General features: G+C 33.6%; 1 protein-coding gene across 3 annotated transcripts in view; it reads left to right on the top strand.

Annotated features, from left to right (window-relative positions):
• The first annotated feature begins 6045 nt into the window (after positions 1 to 6045).
• The window catches only part of LOC107873209 (phosphoinositide phospholipase C 2), a 39829-nt gene continuing 21957 nt past the window's right edge, over positions 6046 to 23917 (top strand). The window contains exons 1-6 of one of the 3 annotated variants that reach the window (XM_047414810.1): positions 6046 to 6578; positions 7155 to 7351; positions 9872 to 10007; positions 10081 to 10251; positions 10348 to 10571; positions 11062 to 11179. In XM_047414810.1, coding sequence (XP_047270766.1) covers positions 6276 to 6578; positions 7155 to 7351; positions 9872 to 10007; positions 10081 to 10251; positions 10348 to 10571; positions 11062 to 11179 — 1149 coding nt within the window. In that variant the 5' untranslated portion in view covers positions 6046 to 6275. Of the gene's footprint in view, positions 6579 to 7154; positions 7352 to 9871; positions 10008 to 10080; positions 10252 to 10344; positions 10572 to 11061; positions 11180 to 23917 lie in introns of all 3 variants that reach the window. The other 2 variants (XM_047414811.1, XM_047414809.1) reach the window with 2 other exon arrangements.

Below are 23917 nucleotides of genomic sequence, written 5' to 3'. Positions count from 1 at the left end.
TTAGAGAAAAAGACCAAAACTATAAGAAGTGACACAACAACAACAAGCCCAGTGTATTCCCACACAGTGGGGTCTGGGGAGGGTAAAATATATGCAATCCATACTGCTACCTCCGAAGAAGTAGAGAGGTTATTTCCAATAGAGCCCCGGCTCAAGATAAAGAATAGCAAACAAACTCGTGATAAAACGTGAAACAGGATAGGTGGCTTAACAGGAGTAAAGAATAAAAAATAGTAAAATAGAACTTAGAGCAATACGAAATAGGGGAACTAAGAGGCATAAGAAATAAGCAATAAGAAATAGGACACCCGCCTAGTAGTAACCTCCACTCACAGACCAAAGCCACCCACTACACCCAAACTCTCTTGACAAGTGGCTCCTACCTATTGACACAGTCCTACAATTACTAACCCGGCTAAATAGGGACTCTCCTAACTATTTGTTATAACCCACGCACTCACCCTAGCCTTCTACCCTTATCCGCAACTTCCACACATTCCTATCTAGGGTCATGTCCTTGATAAGCTAAAGCTACTCTCTGTTATGTCTAATTATTTCCCTTCAGTATTTCTTTCTCCTCCTGAAGACATCCAAATCTAGCCTCTCACACCTACGAATAGGGGCATCTGTGCCCCTCCTCATCACATGCCCAAACTATAAAAAGTGATAGGGGAGGAGAATATGAATCTCCCTTTGTGCAAATATATGTAGAGAATGGAATTGTCCATCAAACTACAGCCCCGTATTTACCTCAATCTAATGGAATTGTGGAAAGAAAAAACTAAACCATAAAGAAAATAATGAATGTGTTACTTATAAGTTTAGGTTTACTGCAAAACTTATGGGGGAAGTTATCCTTACAGCTAATCGAATACTCAATAGAGTTCCCCATAGTAAGACTCAATAAATTCCATATGAAAAATGGAAAGAAAGAAAACCCAACTTGAAATATTTCAAAGTGTGGGGGTGTCTAGCGAAAGTCCAAGTTCCTATGCCTAAAAGGGTAAAGATAGGATCTAAAATGGTAGATTGTGTGTTCATAGGGTATACAAAAAGTAGTAATGCATGTCAATTTTTAGTTCATAAATTCAAACATCCAGATATCAATGAAAATACGATAATTGAATCATATAATATTGAATTCTTTGAACATATCTATCCATATAAAACTAGACATGAACAGTCTAGTAGGAGGTCTAAATGACCTCGCGATAAAACAAGTGAGGATATACATAATGATGAGAATCCATGATGTAGAACACATCAAATAACATCAACTTCGTTTGGATCGGATTTCGTAGTATTTCTCTTAGAAAATGAGCCTTAAACATTTAAAAAAGTGATGTCATCATCAGACTCATCCTTTTGGAAAGAGGCAGTCAATAGTGAAATTGACTCGATCTTAAGCAACCATACATGGGAATTGGTTGATCTTCCTCCAGGAAATAAACCTTTAGGTTCAAAATGAATCTTCAAAAGGAAAATGAAAGCGGATGTTACTACTGAAAAATACAAGGAAAGACTTGTAGTAAAAGGCTTCAAATAAAAAGAAGGTCTTGATTACTTTGATTCCAATAACAAGAAAAACATCAATTCGGATGTTAATTGCCTTGTCGCGGTATATGGTATTGAAATCCATCAAATGGGTATGGAAACAGCATTCCTAAATGGAGAATTGGAGGAAGAAATTTACATGGAACAGCCTGAGGGTTTTGTAGTTATAGAAAAATAAATAAGGTGTGTAAACTTGTTAAATCTCTTTATGGACTAAAACAAGCACCTAAATACTGGCATGCGAAGTTTGACTAAACCATGTTGGCAAATGGGTTCAAGATAAATGAATGTGATAAATGTGTTTACATTAAAGACACTCCAAATCACCAAGTCAATGTTTGTCTGTATGTGGATGATATGTTGATCATCAGTGGAGACATTTCTGACATAAATGCTACAAAACGAATGCTCGAGAGCATGTTTGATATGAAAGACCCTGGAGTTGTGGATGTGATCTTAGGAATAAGAATCCATAGAACTACATAGTGGTTGGCATTAGCACAGTCTCATTACATCGAAAAGGTACTTGACAAATTCAAGTATTTGGAATTTGGTATTGCTAAGACTCCATTGGATGTGAGCCTCGCACTTCAAAAAAATGAGGATAAAAGTCACTCACAAGTGGAGTATGCAAGAGTGTTGGGATATTTAATGTATATAATGAATTATACTTGATCGGACATAGCATGTGCTATTAGTAAGTTGAGTCTGTACATGAGTAATCCCAACAAAACTCATTAGATGGAAATGAAAAGAGTTTTGGGATATCTTAAATACACTCAAGACTATCTTTGCATTATAATAAATATCCCACGGTACTTGAAGGATATAGAGATGCAAATTAGATCACCAGATCGAATGAAGTAAAATCCATAAGAGGATATGTATTTATGTATTTACTATAGATGGAGGAGTAGTCTCTTGGAAATCATTCAAACAGACATATATTGCTTGCCCTATAATGGAATCTAAATTTATTGCATTAGATATAGCCAGTAGAGAGGTAGAATAGCTCTGAAATTCTTTGGAAGATATTCCTTATTGGCCCAAACCTTTGGCACCAGTATGTATACACTGGGATAGTCAAGATGCAATAGGTATGGCAGGGACCATGATGTACAACGGTAAATCTCGTCATATAAGATGGAGACATAATACCATTACAGAACTTCTCTATAGTGGAATTATCACTGTTGACTATCTGAAGTCAAAGGATAATGTGTCGGATCCACTTACAAAAGGCCTATCTAGAGAAGGAGTTGATAGGACATCTAAGGGAATGGATTTACAGTCTAGGATAAGTCAGCATGGTGGTAGCTCTACCTAGCAGACTGGAGATCCCAAGAGCTAGGTTCAAGGAGATCAAAAAAAGTTGTGTCTTAAAGGTTCAATATTGTGAGTATACCCGATCCATTCTCATGATATAGACAATGTTTAGTAAACAAGGATAAGACTTACGGAGTGAAGTCTTTTAATAATTATCTAAATTTGGAAGATTTGACCAAATAGTTTAATTTATGAGATTAAACATTTAGAAATCACCTATGTGAGGGTGAAGTGGAAGCCGCTTCAAGGAGAATGTTAATAAAGGCCTATTCTCTAAGCTCTCATGCGATCGAGTCGTGTTTATAGCTGAAATAAATAAAACCATGAGAACCATAAATGGTAAAAGGCTGGTTGTGTGACATATGTTGTCTAAGTGTACATTAAAGCTCGACAGTTCAAAGATATTAAATCTACCGATTGACTAAGTACATATGATGCATGTTCAATATGGAAAGTTCAAAGAAATACCCATTTATCCATATGCGATCAGTCTTTGTTTGATGATCACATACTCGTCCGTAAAATTTTGCAGAGAGTAGCCATTTCCCATTCATGTGGGGGATTTTTGAGTTCAATTATTGTGAATGAAAAATGAAAAGTTGCTTGAAAGGGCCATAACTCTTCGAGTAAAAAACACACTATTTTGAGAAAAGGTATGGCTGTTTGGATGGTTGTGGCTGTTCGAAAAAAGAAACACTCTTTCGAATGAACAGACATGACTGTACAGAAAGGATACACATTTTCGGTGAATCATTACCACTTTTACAGTGAACCATTGCCACCTTTCCAGTGAACCATTACCACCTTTCAGAAGGGGCACCTAATGGCTATATAAAACTGCATTTTTCCACAGTTTAGGTATAAATTTTTATGCAATAAAATACTTATTCTTTTCTGAAATACTCAGTGTGATCATCTAATCATTGAGTGAGTTTGATGAGAATCTGATCGTTTGAGGTACCACTACAGTCAGATTGTTAGGCCATTTTATCCTGGGAGAAAAATTCCATAAACTCGGGTACTTAAGGGAAATTATTTCCTTAAGGACACACCATTAAGTCGGGGGGCTTGGCCTTATTCTATTTCATCTAATTTTCTTTAAAAACACACTTCTTTGAAATGTCTTTTTGATCTTGTGTTGAGGGTGTTACTTAACTTCATAAGTTTTCTTGTTTTATACTTGAACTTGTGTTGAAGTTGTTATTGTCAAAATATAGATTCTTGTGTACCCGTAAAACAACACCTCTAACACACAAGAGGTCCACAACATCAACTTTTTCCTCTTCATTCATATGGCGTTCCACAAGTTGTAAGCCTTATTTTGATGCTCTTCTAAGGTTTCTAAGGCCTCCTTGTTCATGAACAAAGCTTGTAATTTCTGAAGTTTCTTGGCTTGATTCCAAGTGAAACTTCTTGTAGGAGTTGTGCTTGGTGATACCGTATCAAATGTAAACACATTTTTCACACTCATTGACCTTAAACCGATTTACCAACATTATTTGTCAAACTTTGCATGCCATTAGTTAGGTGCTTATTTTAGTCCACAAAGTGATTTAACAAGTTTGCACACTTTTCTCTCTTTTTCAGGAACTATAGTACCCTGGGGTTGTTCCATTTAAATTTTTTTCTCCAACTCTCCATTTTTGAAAGTTGTTTTCACAACCATTTAATAGATTTTAAGATCATATACTTCCGCTAGTGCTACTAACATCTGAATGAATGTTACTCTTGTTAATTTATGTCAAATTAATCAAGACCTTTCTTTTATTTGTATCCCTTAACAACAAGTCTTGCTTTATATTTATTAATGACTCCATAAACTTTTTTTTTAAAGATATATTTTGATCCTAAAGGTTTATTTCTAGGAGGAAGATCGATTAATTTCCAAATATGGTTATTTAAGATTGATTCAATCTCACAATTGACTGCCTCTTTTAAAAATGATGAGTCTACAAAAGAAATGACTTTTAGAAATGTTTGATGCTTATTTTTTAGTAGAAATATCACAAAATCTGATCCAAAAGAAGTAAGGTCTTTTGACATTTACTATATTTTGAGTTCTCTTCATTAATTGTGTTCTCTTTTGGTTCTTCCCGAGGTCGTTTAGATAATTCGTTAGTCGACGTATATTTAGTTTTATAAAAATAAATGCAGTTAAAGAATTTAGCATTATCTGATAATATTATCTTGATTATCATGTGTTCATTATTTTGCTAACTAGATTTTTGTTTTGCGGGTAACTTTCAGTTTAATCATTTTTAGGATATAACTAGTGAAGAAAAGAAAATAATCAATTTGGACAAGATTGGTACACCTCAAATAGGAAGAAAATCATCAAATTGACAGCTATAGCACTAAGATCAAATGCAAATAACTTGATGCATGTCATATACTTTCAAAAGGAAGCTAACAGGATCTAGTATAGATATTACTACTTTAGCAAGTACTAAGGTCTGATGTAAATTTCTTCAGTCTCTTTATATTTAATTTTTTTTTCATAAAACTCAAGTACTTATAAATATAAATAACTTTGCAGTATTTTTAGTATGAAAATTGTCATGTCCAATAATAAATATATAGTGTATATTTATGATATTATTAGTGTTGTTGGAAGTTTTTTCGTTGCATCAAATTATCATAATTATTTTATTTTTTTCTGTTCAATCTATTTTTTGATATATATAAAAACTGAAAAGATGAATAAAATTTCACATCAAAGCTCAAATTGGCTAAAGCGACCAAATAGTTATCTTTTTTGGACTTTGATAATAGCAACACATCTATTCTCAAAGTGATAAGTGGCATCCGTAACCTCTAAATCCTGAATTCGACTCTAGAAAAGTTTGAAAAAAATTTATAGCTAATTTCAACCACTAACATGAATTGGATAATGAAACAAGTGTGAGGCACTTTAATATACTATTATTAATAGTAACATGCTCACAAATCCAATATTTCACATTTGACTTTTATCATTTTTTATGCTCTCAACCAAATCGAACTATAGAAATAAAGTAAATTTCATATTGAAAATGTCTCCATCAGTAAATCGGATAACTACATACATTATCATAAGCCGATCAAACGAGAAAACTAAGCATGTGGCCACGAAAACTAGGAATATATGAAAGTTTATATTTAGTAAATGACAACAAATAACAACTTGTGTATGTGTTAAATGTTGAATGGCCAACTTGTGGCACTTTGAATAATTCAACCGTATTTGTTTTCTTTATTAACTTTCGACACCTTATTAAATAAATTAATTATTAATACAATATATAAACTAGTCAAAGTTTGTTTAAAAAATAAAATAGTTTGCACGACGATCAGATCCTTGTTGTCTGTCTGCCTAAGCTTAAACTATTGCATGAAAAATCTGGAATTGGTTAAAAATGTCTAAACAGACATACAAAGTGGGATTCTTTTTCCGCCGGCAGTTCACCATGGCAGCTGCGGAAGCTCCGGCGGACATTAAGAACATATTCAATCGTTACTCGGACGAATGTGGAGTGATGAGCGTGGAGAAGCTTCATCATTTTTTGATTGAGGTTCAGAAGGAAAAAAATGCAAGCTTAGAGGACGCTCAAATCATTATCAATAACCATGGAGATCCCAAGCACACAGGCCTCCACCTTGATGCCTTCTTCAAGTCTCTCTTTTCTGATATTAATCCTCCTATCGATCCTAAACTTGGGGTACTAATTTTATTTCGTGAATATTATTATATTGTGTCTTACTTAAAACATTTTAAAGTCTATCTTTTTTCCACCAAACTGTCAGATTTCTTTACCAAATACACTAATTTCAATCAAATAGTTAGACTTTGAGACCAACCAGATAAATATATCATCATCTTACCAATGTTCCAAATCTTTTCCAATTACTATATTGTTGTTGTCTTTCAGATACTGCAAAAATAATTTATATGAGCACACCTTTCTCAAATTATATGACTCTCTTTCTAATTTAGATGTTATAAAGTATCTGACACCACTCTATTTGGGTACAACTCTCATAACTTTCTAGAATTCAAGTTTATTATACTGTTCAAATTTTTACATTGTTGTTCTGTTTTTCTCCTTCAATTTTACTTATTAATATGTAATTCAATTAATATAAACTCTTAATAAAGTCAAACACTATCATATAAATAAATAGGATGGTGTAGTATTTCAAAGTTCATGTACGTTTAATGTCAAACTTCATAAAGGAGTATTTCAGATGTAGTCTTCTTGTTGATAGATTCACTAATGTTCCTCTTTGGATTCCAGATTCACCATGATATGACTGCACCTTTATCTCATTACTACATATACACTGGCCATAATTCATATCTAACTGGGAATCAACTGAGTAGCGATTGCAGTGTTGTCCCCATAATACAAGCTCTTCAGAGAGGTGTCAGAGTAATTGAATTGGATATTTGGCCAAATTCAGACAAAGATGATATAGATGTTCTACATGGAAGGTGTGCACTAATATATGAATGTTCTATTTTATAATGACCCCTAGCTTTGTATATAAAAGATGTGCTGTCATATGAATATTGTCAAGTAAATTGGCTTGGTGAATATTTCTTAGTGACAAATAAAGAACTAGACTCTGAAACTTTGAAGCAACTTTCCTTTCGTTCGCACTTTCATCTATTGTTTCACTAGTAATCGGTTCCTATGAGCTAAAACCTCGAAAATAAACTTATGCTTTTGTGCATAATTTACATGCATATCTGTACTTTATATTATATAAACATGCTATGCATTTCTACACATATTTACATGTATACTAAGCACTAAATTAAGAATGTTGCATTTGTCACAACTGATTTAGACCTGGAGTGTAACACTACAGCTGACATGAAAGTGGATAAGTTCTACTAGCTAAATCCATATTATGAGTGTGCTAAAGTATAGGTATCTTGTTACTTTTATTAATGAACTTTTTTCTCTTTTAATATTTGGGAGTAAATTTGCATTTCAAGACTTCATATAAAACATAACATCTCTAGATTGAGATATTACTAAGGTACTAGATTTTTCCATAAAATAATTAGATGAGGTTTGAGGAAATTATTTTAGGAGTGAAGTGTTAAGAGATAATTAATCAAAATAAAAGTGTGCAGGTCTCCAAGTATATTGCAAAACTTTTAAAATAGGCGATTAACACACTCTAACTGAAAGGGCCTAAATGTCCATCTTGTTGGCACCATTTTAGAGTGTGCCATGTCTGAGGAAAAAGGGACATGTGGTTGTTTTATAAAATGAAGCGATCAAACTGAACCTGCTGAACTTGTATTGACCAGACACCCAACATTCACTAGTAGATATTACTGTTGAATAGATAAATTAGAGACGCAATGGCCATGGAGATATCTACCCACTGACTAGATTATGAAAAAAATCTGATATCATGTTTATATCTGAGTTAAATGGTGAAAGAAAGTCTAATGGGGATTACATTCAATCTAATGTGAGCAAAAGTATGTTTATTCATTGTCTGCTTGCACGGCAAATGGTTGGCATCATTTTGAATCCTCATCAATATAAGGCAGTTGGGAAGGCAAAAAAGGCCTACTATGTTAACAAGAAGGCAAGAGGAGATTGGGGTTGGCTCTGATATGTTAACAAGAAAGCAAGAGCAGATTTGTGGTGAAGTAAAGTGGAAATGGAAGCATTTCATTCTTGTGACATGGTGCAATCCAAATGCAGCGATTATAGGATGATCGTGTATGCATTTTCATTTAAAAAATAGCTCGATGATGTTTTAAGGATTATTACACATGAGAAGAGATTAAACATAAAGCAGTCAGCATAGATGTAAAGGAATACATTCAAAATTACATGTTGGATCCTAACGTTTCATGAGAGTTAGAAAAAAGACAAATTTTTCCCTTAAATACTTGTATGATAATTAACTACATGGCATTTTAACAAGCTGTAATAACCTAAGAAGTGAATTTATGATTTTATGAACAACATAAACTTTCCCTAATTAGAATAGAGATCCGCGGGAATTATGCTGGCCTCTTTTTGAAAAAAGGACATAGCTATTAGTACCAGAGTTGATAGAGATTGACGTCACTGCCTCTATGCAAAGAGAAATGTCTCTTTCTCTGTTCCATGATCAATATTTCTAATTGAAAAAAACAGCCAAAAGGAAAATTTTAGTGCTAGCTAGGTCAGTCATCATAGCTGACCTTTGCGATTTAATATAAGAATGTAATAACTCTTGGCATACCTTAATTCTTAAAGTTTCTTTGAAGTATAGTTCTCCGTAAGGTTGAACTTAAAAACTGCTTAAGGCTAGCTAAAATTTTCTTTTTCAACACTATATATTATTCTTGATTAAATTTTAGGTTCTTTAAAGAGATTCTTATGTATATGTACCGTTGTGGCAAATAGTGAGCCTCCAATGACCCAAAAATATCTGGTCACTGATTCACATGTATATGTAATGTATCTATATTGTATAAATATTGTGTTACAAGGTATAATGATGTATAAAAGATGGTATACATCTATATATAAGTGTTATAGAATGGTTATACATTGTTATATAATGTATATGTAATGCATCTATATTAAATAAATAGTGTACGACCATATATATATATGTTGTATAAACAATGTATCCACTAGATTATACACAAAATCATATGAAGAAGGAAAATTGGTCATGGGTTCTAATATTAGTTTAATGGGATAAAAGTTTTAAAGGAGAAAATATAACAAAATCAAATTTTAAGTGCGGGAGAGAGTAAAATAACCAGTGGAAACTAATGCTTGGGTTAATTTTAATAAGTTAAAAGACCGAATGACAATTTTCAATAATTTAATGATTTAGGGACATTTTTGGTTAATAATATGACAGGGTCACCTTTTTATTTAGTTTTCCCTTTTCTAATCCTATGAATATTCAGATTGACTTCTCCTTATAGTACTTGTACTTTTTCATTCTTGTTGTAGTTTTGAGTGTTATCTTCTTCACACAGGACACTGACTGCTCCAGTGGCACTAGTCAAATGTTTGAGGTCTATCAAGGAGCATGCCTTTTCTGCTTCGGAGTATCCTGTTGTAATAACACTTGAAGATCATCTAACACCAGATCTTCAGGAAAAAGTGGCTGAGGTGTGTATGTGCATTTTCTGGATATGTTACCGCCTTCTTTAATCATAATAACACTTTTCTGACTACATACTAGATGATCACTCAAACATTTGGAGACATGTTATTTGCACCTTCAGAATGTCTGAAGGAGCTTCCTTCTCCGGAGTCACTTAAAAAGCGTGTTCTGATATCAACTAAGCCACCAAAAGAATACTTACTGTCCAAGGAAGTTAAGGAAAAAGATGACTTAAAGAAAGATGCCGAGGTACAAAAAATGCATTACTACTTTTTCAATCCAGTTATTCATTGCGTCCCCTTCTTAATCAAACACTTTGATTGACCACATATTGTTTTCTAGCAGCATAACGTTGATGAAGGAGAAGATGATGAAGATGACGAAGGAGATTCAAAGTCAGAGAAGAGTGCAACTTCAGAATACAAGCGCCTAATTGCCATTCATGCTGGAAAGGGGAAAGGAGGACTATCTGATTGGCTGAGGGTTGACCCCAATAAAGTAAGACGGCTTAGTCTTAGTGAACAAGAACTTGAAAGAGCTGTAGATACTCGTGGAAAAGAAATTATCAGGTGTTTCTCTTAATTCGTCCATGAAATGAATACAAATTCTTCATTTGTTTGTGATGTTATGTGTTGGTGGAGTGATGTATAAATGTGTAGCTAGAACATCTCAATGGAAGATAGCAAGCTGAATAACTAACATCTTGAGTTCACATTCCACCTCATTTCATATGCTCCTATTCTTTATTCTCTTTTTTGCATGATCAAATGAGTAAATTAAGATGCCAGAGCTATTTGATATTTCAAAATATTTGGCACTAACAGAATTGACTTGTCAGACTGTCATATAGTAGCTAACAAGTTTCCACGTGCATGCCTGTGGAGATTTCATCAATTTACTTATACAGTGTATATGTAACTTAACAACTGTGCATATAGAAATAATATTTTTAATCAATTGTTTTAGCAATTTACTCATGTCAAACATACTTGCTAACTATGCATATCCCAAGAGAACATTTTAATTAATTGCGTATATCTCCATGATGGTTTGTTTTAGGTTCACGCAGCAGAACTTGCTGAGAATATACCCAAAGGGCATACGAGTTGACTCATCCAATTATGATCCTTTGGTTGGGTGGATGCACGGAGCTCAAATGGTAGCATTTAATATGCAGGTTAGGCTTCTTTCTCAAGAAATATAAGTTTGGGTAATCATAAGGTTAGAGCGAACGAATAATTTTTCCTTCGTGATTTCAAATATCCTCCTTAATTCTTTGTCGCTGGTATTACGTGAATATAGATTTCAAACATGCCTTGTGCCCTCTTGAAGATTCGTTTATAGCCTTGGGCAGTTTCCGTCATTTTTGTATATCACTCTTAATTAATTATTATAAGTTATTTAAATATTAAAAAATTATTAATATTTAATTTAAAAAAAAAGTAAAATAGACATTTATCACATGTCTAATTCAGCTGCTTCAACAGTGATTTTCCTATATCACTCCTAATTAATCATTATAAGTCATTCAGAGGCGGATCCTGGATTCAGAAGTTTCGGGTGCCACTTTGTTTTGAACAATAACGTATACTCCCTACGATATTTTAGGTAGTGAAGTCAATATTCAAAAAATAAAATATAATTATGTATATCAACAAATGTTGGTACTACCTGAAGGCTTGCCTAGTTGGTATTGTCAAGCGCTTTGTAAGAAGAGGTTAAGGGTTCCATTCTTCATAGCCACAATAGTTTTTTTTGTAAGAGAAAACTGACAGTATAGTGCTAAAAATTATTCTAAAAAACTAAAAATACAATGTTGAGCGAAGATTGAACCCCTATTGCTGGAGTAAAACCCAACCATTTCGACCACTTGCACCACCAATTCCTTTGATATTATTGTGGGTGCCAAACATAATATTTATACATTAACTGCACCACCAATTCCTTTAATATTGTGGGTGTCAAGCATAATATTTATACATTAACTGATACATATACACATAAATATATAGAGTTTCAATTGAGAAGTGCGGATGTCGTGGCACCCCAAACCTTCTACATAGATCCGCCCCTGAAGTCATTTATGTATCAAAAAATAAAGTAGGTTGTTCGTTCCGTGATTTTATTATATCACCCTTAATTAATTATTGTAAGTTATTTATATATTAAAAAACTAATAATATTTAATTAAAAAAGTAAAATAGATATTTATGACATGTCTGTTTCAGCAGCTTCAACCGTGATTTTACTATATCACCGCTAATTAATTATTATAAGTTATTTATATATTGAAAATTAATAATATTTAATCTGTAATGTTACTGTATCACCCTTAATTAATTATTACAACTCATTTATGTATTAAAAAATAAATAATATTTAATTTTAAAAAATAAAATAAAAATTTATGACATCTTTGTTTTAGCTGCTTCAATCGTAATTTTACTATATCATCCCTAATTAATTATTATAAGTCATTTATATATTAAAAAATTAATAATATTTTCTTTAAAAAAATTAGACATTCATGACATATCTACTTCAGCTACTTCAACCGTAATTTTACTAAATATCACATCTAATTAATTATTATAAGTCATTTAAGTGTTCATATTAATAATATTTAATAAAAAAATTAAAATAGACATAAAATGATGAATTAACTCTTGTTGTTTTAAATTAACTTAACGTTTTATATGAGACCCACTTAAATTTTTTTCATAAATATTTTTTGTTATATCACTTCTAGTTAGTTGTTGTAGGTCATTCAAGATATGTATGCTTCGATGTTTCAATCATGATTTTACTAGTCCCTCTAATTAATTATTATATTCATCTAAGCATTATGTCACTTAAATCGACATTTGTGATTTATCACCTCACTTATAAAGGATGATAAATAGGCAACAAATCGATATGTTTGCTTGTGTTGCGTGCTTAGATATTTTTTTTATATATTTGTTTATTTTACTTTTTTAATTTGTTATATATTTGAGAATGACGTAAAAGTATTATAAATCATAGTAATAATTAATAACTTAAAATAATTTAAAAACATAAAAAATTTAGTTGACTCTCAATTTTATTACTGTCACATAAATTGGGACTGAAGAAAAAGTACTATGAATTACAATAATTAATAATTTAAAAAAAATTTAAATATATAAAAAATTTAGTTAATAACTCTAAATTGTGTCAATACTCCATAAATTGAAATAGGGGGTGTAACATATATTATTTGAAAATTACGTAAGAAAATATTATAAAGCACATCTAAAAATTCTCTTTACGTCGGGTACCCCCTAGTTTATTTATGTAACCAACCTTTTGTTTTGAGTTAATAGGAAATATTACTCCCTTCATTTCAAAAAGGAATGAAAGATTTTGACTTGATACGAAGTTTATGAAAATAAATAAAATTTTTGAATCTTGTAGTCTTATATTAAAAAAACTTTTAAATCTTGTATTCTTAAATTAAAAGTATGTTAAATATAACAAAACATCCTTTAATCTTATAGTTTTAAACATGTCACATAAAAAGTTAAAATTAATATGTTACCAGAAAAGAAAAGAGATCATTCTATTTAAAATGAGGGGAGTAATATATAGTCCATCTACCTCGTTTATATGATGCACTTTTTCTTTTAATGTGTCCCAAAAAGAATGAAATTTTTTAGAACATATTTAGGCCCCATTTGGCCATGAAAATTACTTTTTTTCGAAGTTGAAGTTGGAGTTGGAGTTGTGTTTGACCATGAATATAAATTACTTTTGTTGTTGAAATTTTATGAGAGAAGTATGAGGGAAAAAAATAAAAACAAGTAAAACTTGTTTTCCAAATAATTTTTTGGAGTTGGAGTTGGAAAATTCATAACCAAACAAAGCGTATTTTAACTTTTTTTCATTAAATGAAATAATTTTTCGAAAAAAAAAAATTTCTATCACCAAACGGCTAGTTAATTTTCATCTACCATCTAACCCTTACTGATAGGACCTGTTGGTACCCAGTAGACATAAGCATTCATTCTTTTATTAGAAAGAAAATGAGAATGTGCCGAACTCTCACCACCACTCTTTTATCAAAAACTATTGATTTCTTAAGTTTTCTACCCAGTCAAATAAAAAGCAATGAAGGGAGTAATAACAATTATGTCTAATATCTTGTTGTCTCTTAATTTTTTTTCTTAAATAAAACACGCACTGTCCGTCTAACTTTTTAGTCGATTATCTTACTTCAAATGGAGAGATCTTTGACTAATCTTTAAATTTATTATTTTGTCATTTTTAGATAGAAAATTATAGCATATGGTTCTTTTTGTGTAGGTTTCTAATACGCCCATCTTTGCAATTTGTGTGTCATATCTTCTCATTACTCTTGTTTCTAAAAGAATACAATTTTTCTTTTCGAAAACTATATTGTTAGTATTTTTTATTTTGTGGACTCACATATATGCTATTTGTAAAGAAGCTTAATTTATGATCTAATAAAGTATTAAAATTTTAGGTCTAAAAGTAAATATTTATTAATATAAATTTAATTGAAATTATAAAAAATTCATTGACCTTTTCTAAAGTTTGATGGAGACTTATTGAAAAAGGTACATTTTGATTTGAAAAGGTACTTCAAAGTCTTAATAGACATGATTTGTAAATTAGAAGACAACGGTTCTTTTCTTTTTTTTCTCCATCTCAAATTAAGAACACCAGAAAGGACGATCTTCAAGGTTTAGAAGATTTTGTCTTCTTCAAAAGTTCTTGCGCTAGATAAATGTCAGTGTTCCAACCATTCTTCTATAATATCAATCATTGTCTAATGATTTATTTGTCTTCTATAATATCAATCATTGTCTAATGATTTATTTGTGTTCTATTGGTGAAATTACAATAAAAATACAACTGAAAATAACAAGTGAAGAAAATAAGAAAGACTATCTTCTTCTTCTTCGACTGAGGTGTGGATATCTCGCTTTCTTTAAGGAGACTCAAGCCCACTACAGTAAATGTTTTACCGGTCCAGTAGTAATATTCTTGACTTGTCCCCTCCAGGATACAACAGTCTTTCTCACAAAGAATAACTCAACAACCCTGTACAAGAGTTGAGTTCAAAACTCCACAAAAAGAACACCTCCCTTTAACTAGCAAACTCTCTTTTTTACTTATTTTTTTGTGAACTCTATAATAACTTATGTCACCCAAACCATGCAAGACCACCTCTATTTATTGGTGAAGAACTCTTCCATGCAATGAATCGGAAGAATGAATGATGGTAGTAAAGAGGGAAGATCAATGACTTAGAGGCTTCACGAGTTACATGAGTTACACCACATAAAGAGTAGGATAATGAAGGAATAAAGCGTGAAAGTTACAAAAGTTACATCCACTTCTACCATCATTAACTATTTTGTTTTAAGGCACAAATGAATGGGAGTTAGTGGCTGCAAACTAACAGCCATGCAACGTGAGAAGTTGCCTAATTATGGCTTTAATTTAAAGTTTAGAAACAAAGCTGCTAATAACTTTTCATGTGATGGCTATTCAATAAAGAATGTAACAGAAGGAGTGTTAAGCTAGTATGAATGCTCCATAATGTCCATATTGCCATGCTTAATAATTTTAAGTAATAATAACGTTAAAATGCTAAAAACAACATCATGTTCTTTCATAATTATTTAAAGTATTTTAACAAGTGGTATCAAGAGGAAAGTTTTATTAATTCATTAGATGTGATAGCACATAAAATCTGCTGCTTGTTATATTTTTTGGTCCTTTGTTGAAAATAATTTACGTTGGTTTACTTATTTTGATTTGCCGAATCATGGAAATGTAATTTGGTGATAGAATCTCCTCACTATTATTTTTTAAGGGTGAAATTTGGAACAAGTTTTGTGCGCAATTGTGTGCATATTTCTTTCAATTCTTCTTGTGTTCTTGGTTTTTTTTTTTTCTATTGGTTGTTGTTAGTTAAGAGAGATAGTACTGCTTCTTATGTTTGCAATGGATAAAGAATTTAAATTATTAAAATATTGGAACAAGAAACTTTTGGGCATTTACTCCCTGTTTGGAGAAACTAGAAAACGTCTTTTTTTTCTATTGGAGTCAAGAAATTGTTTGTCATTTCATGTGTTCATTAATATTTTTAAAATCAATTTCACATTATGTTATTGTGCTTCTTGGTTAAAAGTGAATAGATTGAATTAATACGTTGTTAAAGTAATTTTTATTGTGTAGATTTATTTACTTTGAACATAAGCATATTTTATCTATGCGGAATAATTATTTCAAAGGATGATTATTTTTGCCGGATTACGGATAGTTATGACTATGTGATACCTTCATAATATATGTTGATAATGTGTCAGTTCAAACAAAGACATTTTATTAGGCCATTTTAGTAATCTATGTTCATAAACTATGTATAAGAGTACCATTTACAAGTTATTATTTCTATTCAAAGACTAAATTATAATGTTGTGTTAGGTATCATGAGATAGGCTTACTTTTGTGTATATGCGTTTGATAAATATGAAGTTTTGAGTTTATTTTTTATTTTCCTTCATTTTAATTTAATTTGATTATTTTCACATATACATAATTTAATTGGTGGTTAATTGTGAACATTATTTATTTATCTAATAGTGTCTTCTATATCTGCCAATATGAATAACATGTCTTTGCTTAACGGCACAAACTTCAAGAAATGACAAGAGCACATTATGATTGTGCTAGGTTGTATGGATCTTAATTATGCATTAATATTTAATGGCCTATGGACTTGAACGAAAATAGTTTGAATGAAAAAAAGTCTGCATACGAGAAGTGAGAGAGATCAAATTGCATGAACTTGATGATGATGCAGCACTCAATTTCAGAATTCTTAAGGACAGTATAATAGAGAACAAAGATATCAAAGGTTTCTTAAAAAATCGTAGATCAATTCAATGGTAATTGATACGGGTGCAAAGAGTACAAGACCTTTCACAAGGAGTCAAGCTTGGGATTTGCAAAATCTTCAAGACATATTCATGAAGATGGAAGTGTGTGAAGGTCTTTTGAACCACTTCAAGGGATTTCACATGTTAAAGTGTGAAGAAGAGCCCTTATACTTCAAGGCCGCCCCTCATTAAGGGTGTTTTGGTCATTGGCATAAGTTGAAGAGAAAAGAAAGAGCCTTACACTCCATGGTCGTTCCTCATTAAGGGTGTATTGCTCATTTTATTTGTATTAGGCTATAAATAGACTATTAGTAGGCTTATTTCCTTTCTTAGTTGATTGTGGCTATTGAAAGAACACTGAAAGACTTTTCTCTTGTGAGAGTGTAACTAAGGCAAGCGTGGAATCACGTGTATTGAACTTTGGCTTAGAAACGGGGGTTCTTGAGGTGAAGTGATTCTCCTCTTGGGTTCACGTAAGAGCTTGGTGTTTGTTTCTATGAAACTTAGGGGTCTTAGGGTTTGATACACCCTGAGGTTCTTATTTCTTTATGGATTCTTATGTAAAGTTATTATCTTTCCTTTATTGTATGTTTTGAGTTTGCTTCTCTTCATCTTATTCTCGGTTTTAGCTTGTGTTTCGTGTTTAGTAGATAGATTATATCATTTGATATCAAGATCAAGGTTTGATTTTGTTCCAATGAAATCAATCTTGGGATTTTTATCTAGAAAATCAACAAAAAAGAGTGTCCAAAGTTCGAACAACAACAATAACAACAACCCAGTATATTCCCACACAGTGAAGTCTGGGGAGGGTGAAATATACGCAGTCCATACCACTACCTCCGTAAAAGTAGAGAGGTTGTTTCCGATGGACCCCCGGCTCAGTATCGAAAATCCAAAAATCACAAAAAAAGTAGTTGTCATGTTTTTATATCTTGAACGAATTTTGAGACTTAGATCTAAGAAATTTTTGAGTGTTTTGTTTGTTTCTAGTGTTAGATCATGTTCCCTAATACTAAAAGGGTTTAGATCTAGGATTTGAGCTTAATCCGAGTTATTTTGAGTTATTCACTATGTTGAGCTTGAAGGTTGAAGAAACTTGAAAGGCGGATCTCAAAATTTGTTGAGATTTGTGTCTTGAATATGTATGGGTTGTGATTAGGAGCTTAACATGTGCAAAAAGAAACAAAATTCATTGGCTTGGATTCAATCTTTGAATGTTATTGGTGTTCTTCATGTATTGTTGAACAAGATCATTCAAAAAAATGTTGTTTGATCCAAAAAGAAGGAGAAAGGGAGTGTACTACTAGTTTTTCTCAAAGAATATTTCAAGCATATGTCTTTCAAAGAAAGAAAGGGAAAAAAAGCATCAAGAAAGGAATATTCTCAAAGAAGAGAACAAGGGAAAGTACAAAGGGGGTCATCACAAATTCAAACTCTTTTAAGCTTGGAAAAGGGTCCATTCTTTGTATTTTCTTCATCAAAATAGATTCTCCACCTCCTAAGTTGAAGATTGATTTAATACAAGTTGAATACAAGAAATTTTTTTCAAAATTTCAACAACCAATAAGAGGCAGCCACATCATCACCCTACTCGAAATGCTTAAGCTCAAGTTTTAGAATTCTAAGTTTCTTTTCCTTGATTCATTGGTTTCATTTCTTGATTCTAGCACTAATTAACAACTAGTAATCACCTACTTAGTTGTGAATTAGTTGTTTGAGTCCATTTCTTTTGTGTTACCTTTCTTTGTGTGCTTTTATCTTTTGTGATTCGTTATAGTTTCTTGGCTCAAGTACGAACAATATTTCTTTGAGTCTTTCAAATGAAAATCTATTTTGGGCAAGAGTAGGAATCACCCCTCAACTCCTCATGGATTACAAGCCAAGATTCAAAACTTGTGAAACTAAGTGTAAGGTAACCAAAGGTGTGAGAGTGTTGTGAGGATATTTTGAACTAACTAGTTTATTGTTTTTGTTGTTGTCTTTTCTTAGGTACAATAGCAGTGGAAGGAGGAACATCACAAGCCATGGATAGTAATGCTAATAATACTATCTTGGACAATCTTGAAGCTATAACCTGTACCCTTGCAAGGCTGGAAAAGGATATGTCTTTAGTGAAAGGGGATATAACATCAATGAAAGGGGATATGTCTACTTTAAGTGGGGGGATAGATCATGTGGAAAGTCAGAGGAACTCCCAAGCCTCTACTCCTCAACACTATCATGTTTCCTCAAGTGGACATGCTCAAAATACTTCTACTACCATTACCCCAGAAATATTCCACTAAATGTTCAATCCACCAAGGCCTCCACAAAATGTCACCACCAAAACTACCACATACCCTCAAACCCGAAACCCCACTAGACCACTTTATCCTCAATTTAATCAAAACCAAAACTTGAAAGCCAAATGGCACCCCCAAACCCAAATTCCCCACTCCAAGATCTACTTAACCAAATGCCATTTCCAAACCCGAACCTTTCATTCCAAGCTCTACTTAACCAAATGCCTCATACTCCACCAAATCCAATTCCCCTATTCCAAGCTCCACATAACAAAAATCAACCTGTCCATGTAGAGGAATATGGAGCCTATTATGATGCCTACATAATGGAAGTAGAGATGAGAGGTAGACGTATGAATCAAAAGGGATTTAGAGGTCAAGGAGGAAGAGTTGGTCAATGGAACCAACAAGAAAACTGCCACCAAGATAGAGATATGGATATCAACTCCATCAAAGTTAGTCTTCCAATTTTCAAAGGTGAGAGTGATCCCAAAATATATCTTGAATGGGAGTCCACTTATGAAAGAATCTTCCAAGTTAATGATCTCACCGAAGAAAAGAAGAGTTGGTATGCTATTTCTCACTTTGAAGGTTATGCCAACACATGGTGGGAGTATGTAAAAAGATTTGGGGATGAATTGAATAAGGGAGAAACCCCTCTATGGTATAGGTTGAGGTACCTTATTGGACAAAGATACTTACCGGAGAGTTATAGGTATGAGCTCCTTGCCAAGTTGTACAATTTGAGGCAAGGTAGCAAGAGTGTCATGGCTTACTTTGATAAGTTCCAACAATTGATTTTGAAGCTTGATCACTGGGGAGAACAAGTGAACCATGACATCATACGCTTTAAGGTTAGTTGAACAAAGACATCTCTTCACGCATGACTCTTCACAAGTTTGAAACCATTGATGGTATCTTCCAAGTGGCATTAGAAATTGAAAGGGTGATTAAAGAGAAAGCAGCCTACAAATCAAAAGCTCATCAATCACCCTTGGTTTGGTCTAAGGACAAAGAATTGGTTCAATCATCCCCAACTAGGCACAAGAACAAAGATCCTAATCCAATGCTCCTCAACCCGTGACCAAGGCTGCCCAACACTATCCTCCAAGAAATAAAGGTAAACAAAATCCTCTTTCTCATTCTAAGGGATTTCAATGCTTCAAATATCAAGGGTGGGAACACAAGGCTAGTGAATGTCCAAACTAGAGAAATGTGATCCTTAGGGAAGGAAAATTGTATTATCTTAGAGAAGAGGTGGGAATTGAATCGGAGATCTAAATATCCTACCATAGAGAGCTTCAAATGGAGACATCTAAATACTGAAATGATAGTTATTGTTGTATGCAAACTCAATCAAAGGCAAGTGGTCATCCCAACTACCTTTGAAATCAATTGTAAACTCCCTTAGCATATCTTCTAGAGTCTAAATGGTCCTTTTTGCTTGACCATCTGTCTAAGGATGAAAGGTTGTACTGAGATGAATTTGGGTACTAAGACCCTTTTGGAATGATTTCCAAAAATGAGAGGTAAACTGGGTACCTCTGTCTGAGATAATAGATAATGAAACACCGTACAATCTGACCAGCTCCTTGATGTAGAGCTTGGCGTAATCCTCGGCTGAATAAGTGATATGAACTGGAAGGAAAAGAGCTAATTTGGTCATTCTGTCTACAATGACCCAGACTAAATCATGCTGACGATGAGTTCGAGGCAAACCCATCACGAAGTCCATGTTCACAACTTCTCACTTCTAAGTAGGAATACTGAACTCCTGCATAGGACCACTAGGCTTCTAATGCTCTATCTTAACCTGCTGACATGTAGAGCACTTAGCAAGAAACTCTGCAATATCTCTTTTCATCCCACTCCACCAATATATTTCCCGCAAATCATGGTACATCTTAGTGGACCCTGGATGAATAGAGTAACATGCACCATGTGCTTCTGCAAGAATTTGCTGCCTTATGTTATCTATGCTTGAAACACAGAGAAGACCCTGGCGACGAAGGACGCCATCTCCCCTTTGGGAGAAAACTTCTATATTCTGATTCTGAACAGACTCTTTCAACTTGACTAGGCTGGGATCTCTATCTTTCTTTTTTTTTACCTCAGAAACTAGAGATGATTCTGAACTACTCTGAACACATACACCACCTCTGAAGAGTCAATTAAGACAATGCCTAGTCTAGCAAGCTAGTGGACTTCCTGGACTAACTTCTTCTAACTATCATCAACATAAGAAATATTACCCATGGACAGTCTACTGAGAGCGTCGGCCACTATGTTGGCCTTTCTCGGATGATAGAGGACACTCATGTCATAATCTTTTAAGAGCTCTAACCACCTTCTCTGACGAAGATTGAGATCTTTCTGAGAAAAGACATGCTGAAGGCTGTTATGATCTGTGAAGACATCTACATAAACTCCGTATAGATAATGCCTCCAAATATTTAAGCCAAAGACTACGACTGCTAACTCAAGGCCATGAGTAGGATAATTCCTCTCATGGGGTTTAAGCTGGTAGAAAGCATAGTCTATGACCTTACCATGCTGCATAAGGAAACAACCTAAACCCACTCTAGATGCATCACAATATACTACGAAACCATCTAAACCATCTGGTAATGCTAGAACTAGAGCTGAGGTGAGTCGAGTTTTTAATTCTTGAAAAATCTTCTTGCATGGATTTTACCACTGAAACTTGACTTTCTTCTGAGTCAATTTGGACATAGGGGATACAATGGATGAAAATCCTTCAACAAACCATTTGTAATATCCATCCAAACCCAAGAAACTCCTGATGTCTGATGGAGAGACAGGGTGAGGCCAGTTCCTTACCGCTTCGGTCTTTTGAGGATCTACTCTAATGCAATCACCAGAGATAATATGGCCAAGGAATGCTACTAATCTTAGCTAAAATTCGCACTTACTAAACTTGGAGAATAGCTGATGATCTCTGAGAGTTTGAAGTGCTATTATGAGATGGTCTGCATGATCTCGCTCAGTGCGGGAAAAAACCAGAATATCATCTATAAAGTCTATGACGAACATGTCTAAGTACTGTTTGAACACGCGGTTCATCAAGTCCATGAAAGCGGATGGGGCATTGGTAAGACCAAATGACATGACTAGAAATCCAAAGTGACCATACCACGTACGAAAAGCTGTCTTTAGAATATCACATTCTCTAACTTTGAGTTGATGGTAGCCTGATCTGAGGTTTATCTTAGAGAAATAACTGGCACCCTGAAGTTGGTCAAACAAGTCATCAATTCTGGGAAGAGGATACTTGTTCTTGACCGTAACCTTATTGAGTTGATGATAATCAATAAACATTCTGAGAGAACCATCTTTCTTGCGTATGAATAAGATTGGTGCATCTCACGGGGAAATGCTGGGTCTGATGAATCCTTTATCTAAGAGATCGTTCAAATATTCTTTCAGTTCCTTGAGTTCTGCTGGTTCTATTCTGTATGACGGAATATAGATAGGCTGAGTGTCTGAAAGAAGATCAATACCAAAGTCTATTTCCCTTTAGAGAGGAATCCTGGAAGATTTTTGGAAAAGACATCAGAATATTCATTCACTACTGGGACTGATTCGAGACTGGGAGCCTCAGAACTGGAATCTCTAACATGCACTAGATGATAAATACATCCCTTAGATATTATTTTCCTTGACCGAAGGTAGGAAATAAGTTGACCACTAAAATCGGATACACACCCTTCCATTCTAGGATGGGTTCATTTGGGAACGGAAACTGAACTATTCTATTTTTGCAATCAACTGTGGCATAGCAGGAATAAAGCTAATCCATGCCGAGAATGACATCAAAATCAGTTATCTCTAACTCGACGAAGTCTACTGAAGGGACTTTATAAAATATCATAATCGGGCAGTTCCTGTATACTCGCCGGGCTATGATGGTTTTACCCACTGGGGTAGAGATTGAGAAGGGCTCGAATTTTGGGACTAACTCCAAAATCAACTGCTATATAAGGAGTAACAAAAGACATAGAAGCTCTTGGATCTAGCAAAGCGTAAATATGCACATAAAAGATCTGTAATGTACCAGTAACTACATCAGGAGAACTTTACTAATCATTTTTGAGTTTGAAGAGCATAGAGACGATTTAGACGTTGCCCGCTAGTAGCACTGGAAGTGGCACCCTGCTGATTTGGGCGATCAGAGTGAGCTAAAGAGCGATTCTATTGACCCTGAGGACCTGGCTGCGGATAGTATCTATGGCCTAGCTTGCCACAACCAAAATAAATGCCACTACTTGCTCTAAACATACCCTGATAGTGCTTACCACAAGTATGGCAAAGAGAATATGTACAGACACTGCTAACACTTTCCTGAGGTTTAGAGCCTGGCGCTCTATTTTTCTTACCTTCTCTGAACTTAGGAACTAGAGCACTAGTTGTAGAGGGAGCTGGAACTAATGACTTAGGATGAAACTAGAAATGGTTTCCTCCTTTTGACTTAGGCTGAGCAAAGTTGAAACTAACTATCTTCGCTCTCTTATTTTTTTCTCCCTCTACTTAATATTATGTTTCTCTATCTGTTAAGCATGGGTCATAAGTTTAGCTAAGGTCATGTCACTATTCAGCATGGCATATCTGTACTCATTAACCACCCTGTCATTTACCCCTGAAGCAAACTTACTCATCTTGGATCTACTGTCTGCAACC

The sequence above is a fragment of the Capsicum annuum genome, chromosome 6 (genome assembly GCF_002878395.1).
Source record: "Capsicum annuum cultivar UCD-10X-F1 chromosome 6, UCD10Xv1.1, whole genome shotgun sequence".
Taxonomy (NCBI): Eukaryota; Viridiplantae; Streptophyta; class Magnoliopsida; order Solanales; family Solanaceae; genus Capsicum; species Capsicum annuum.
The sequence above is the reverse complement of the archived record's forward strand: the minus strand, read 5'-3'. Positions and strand labels throughout refer to the sequence as shown.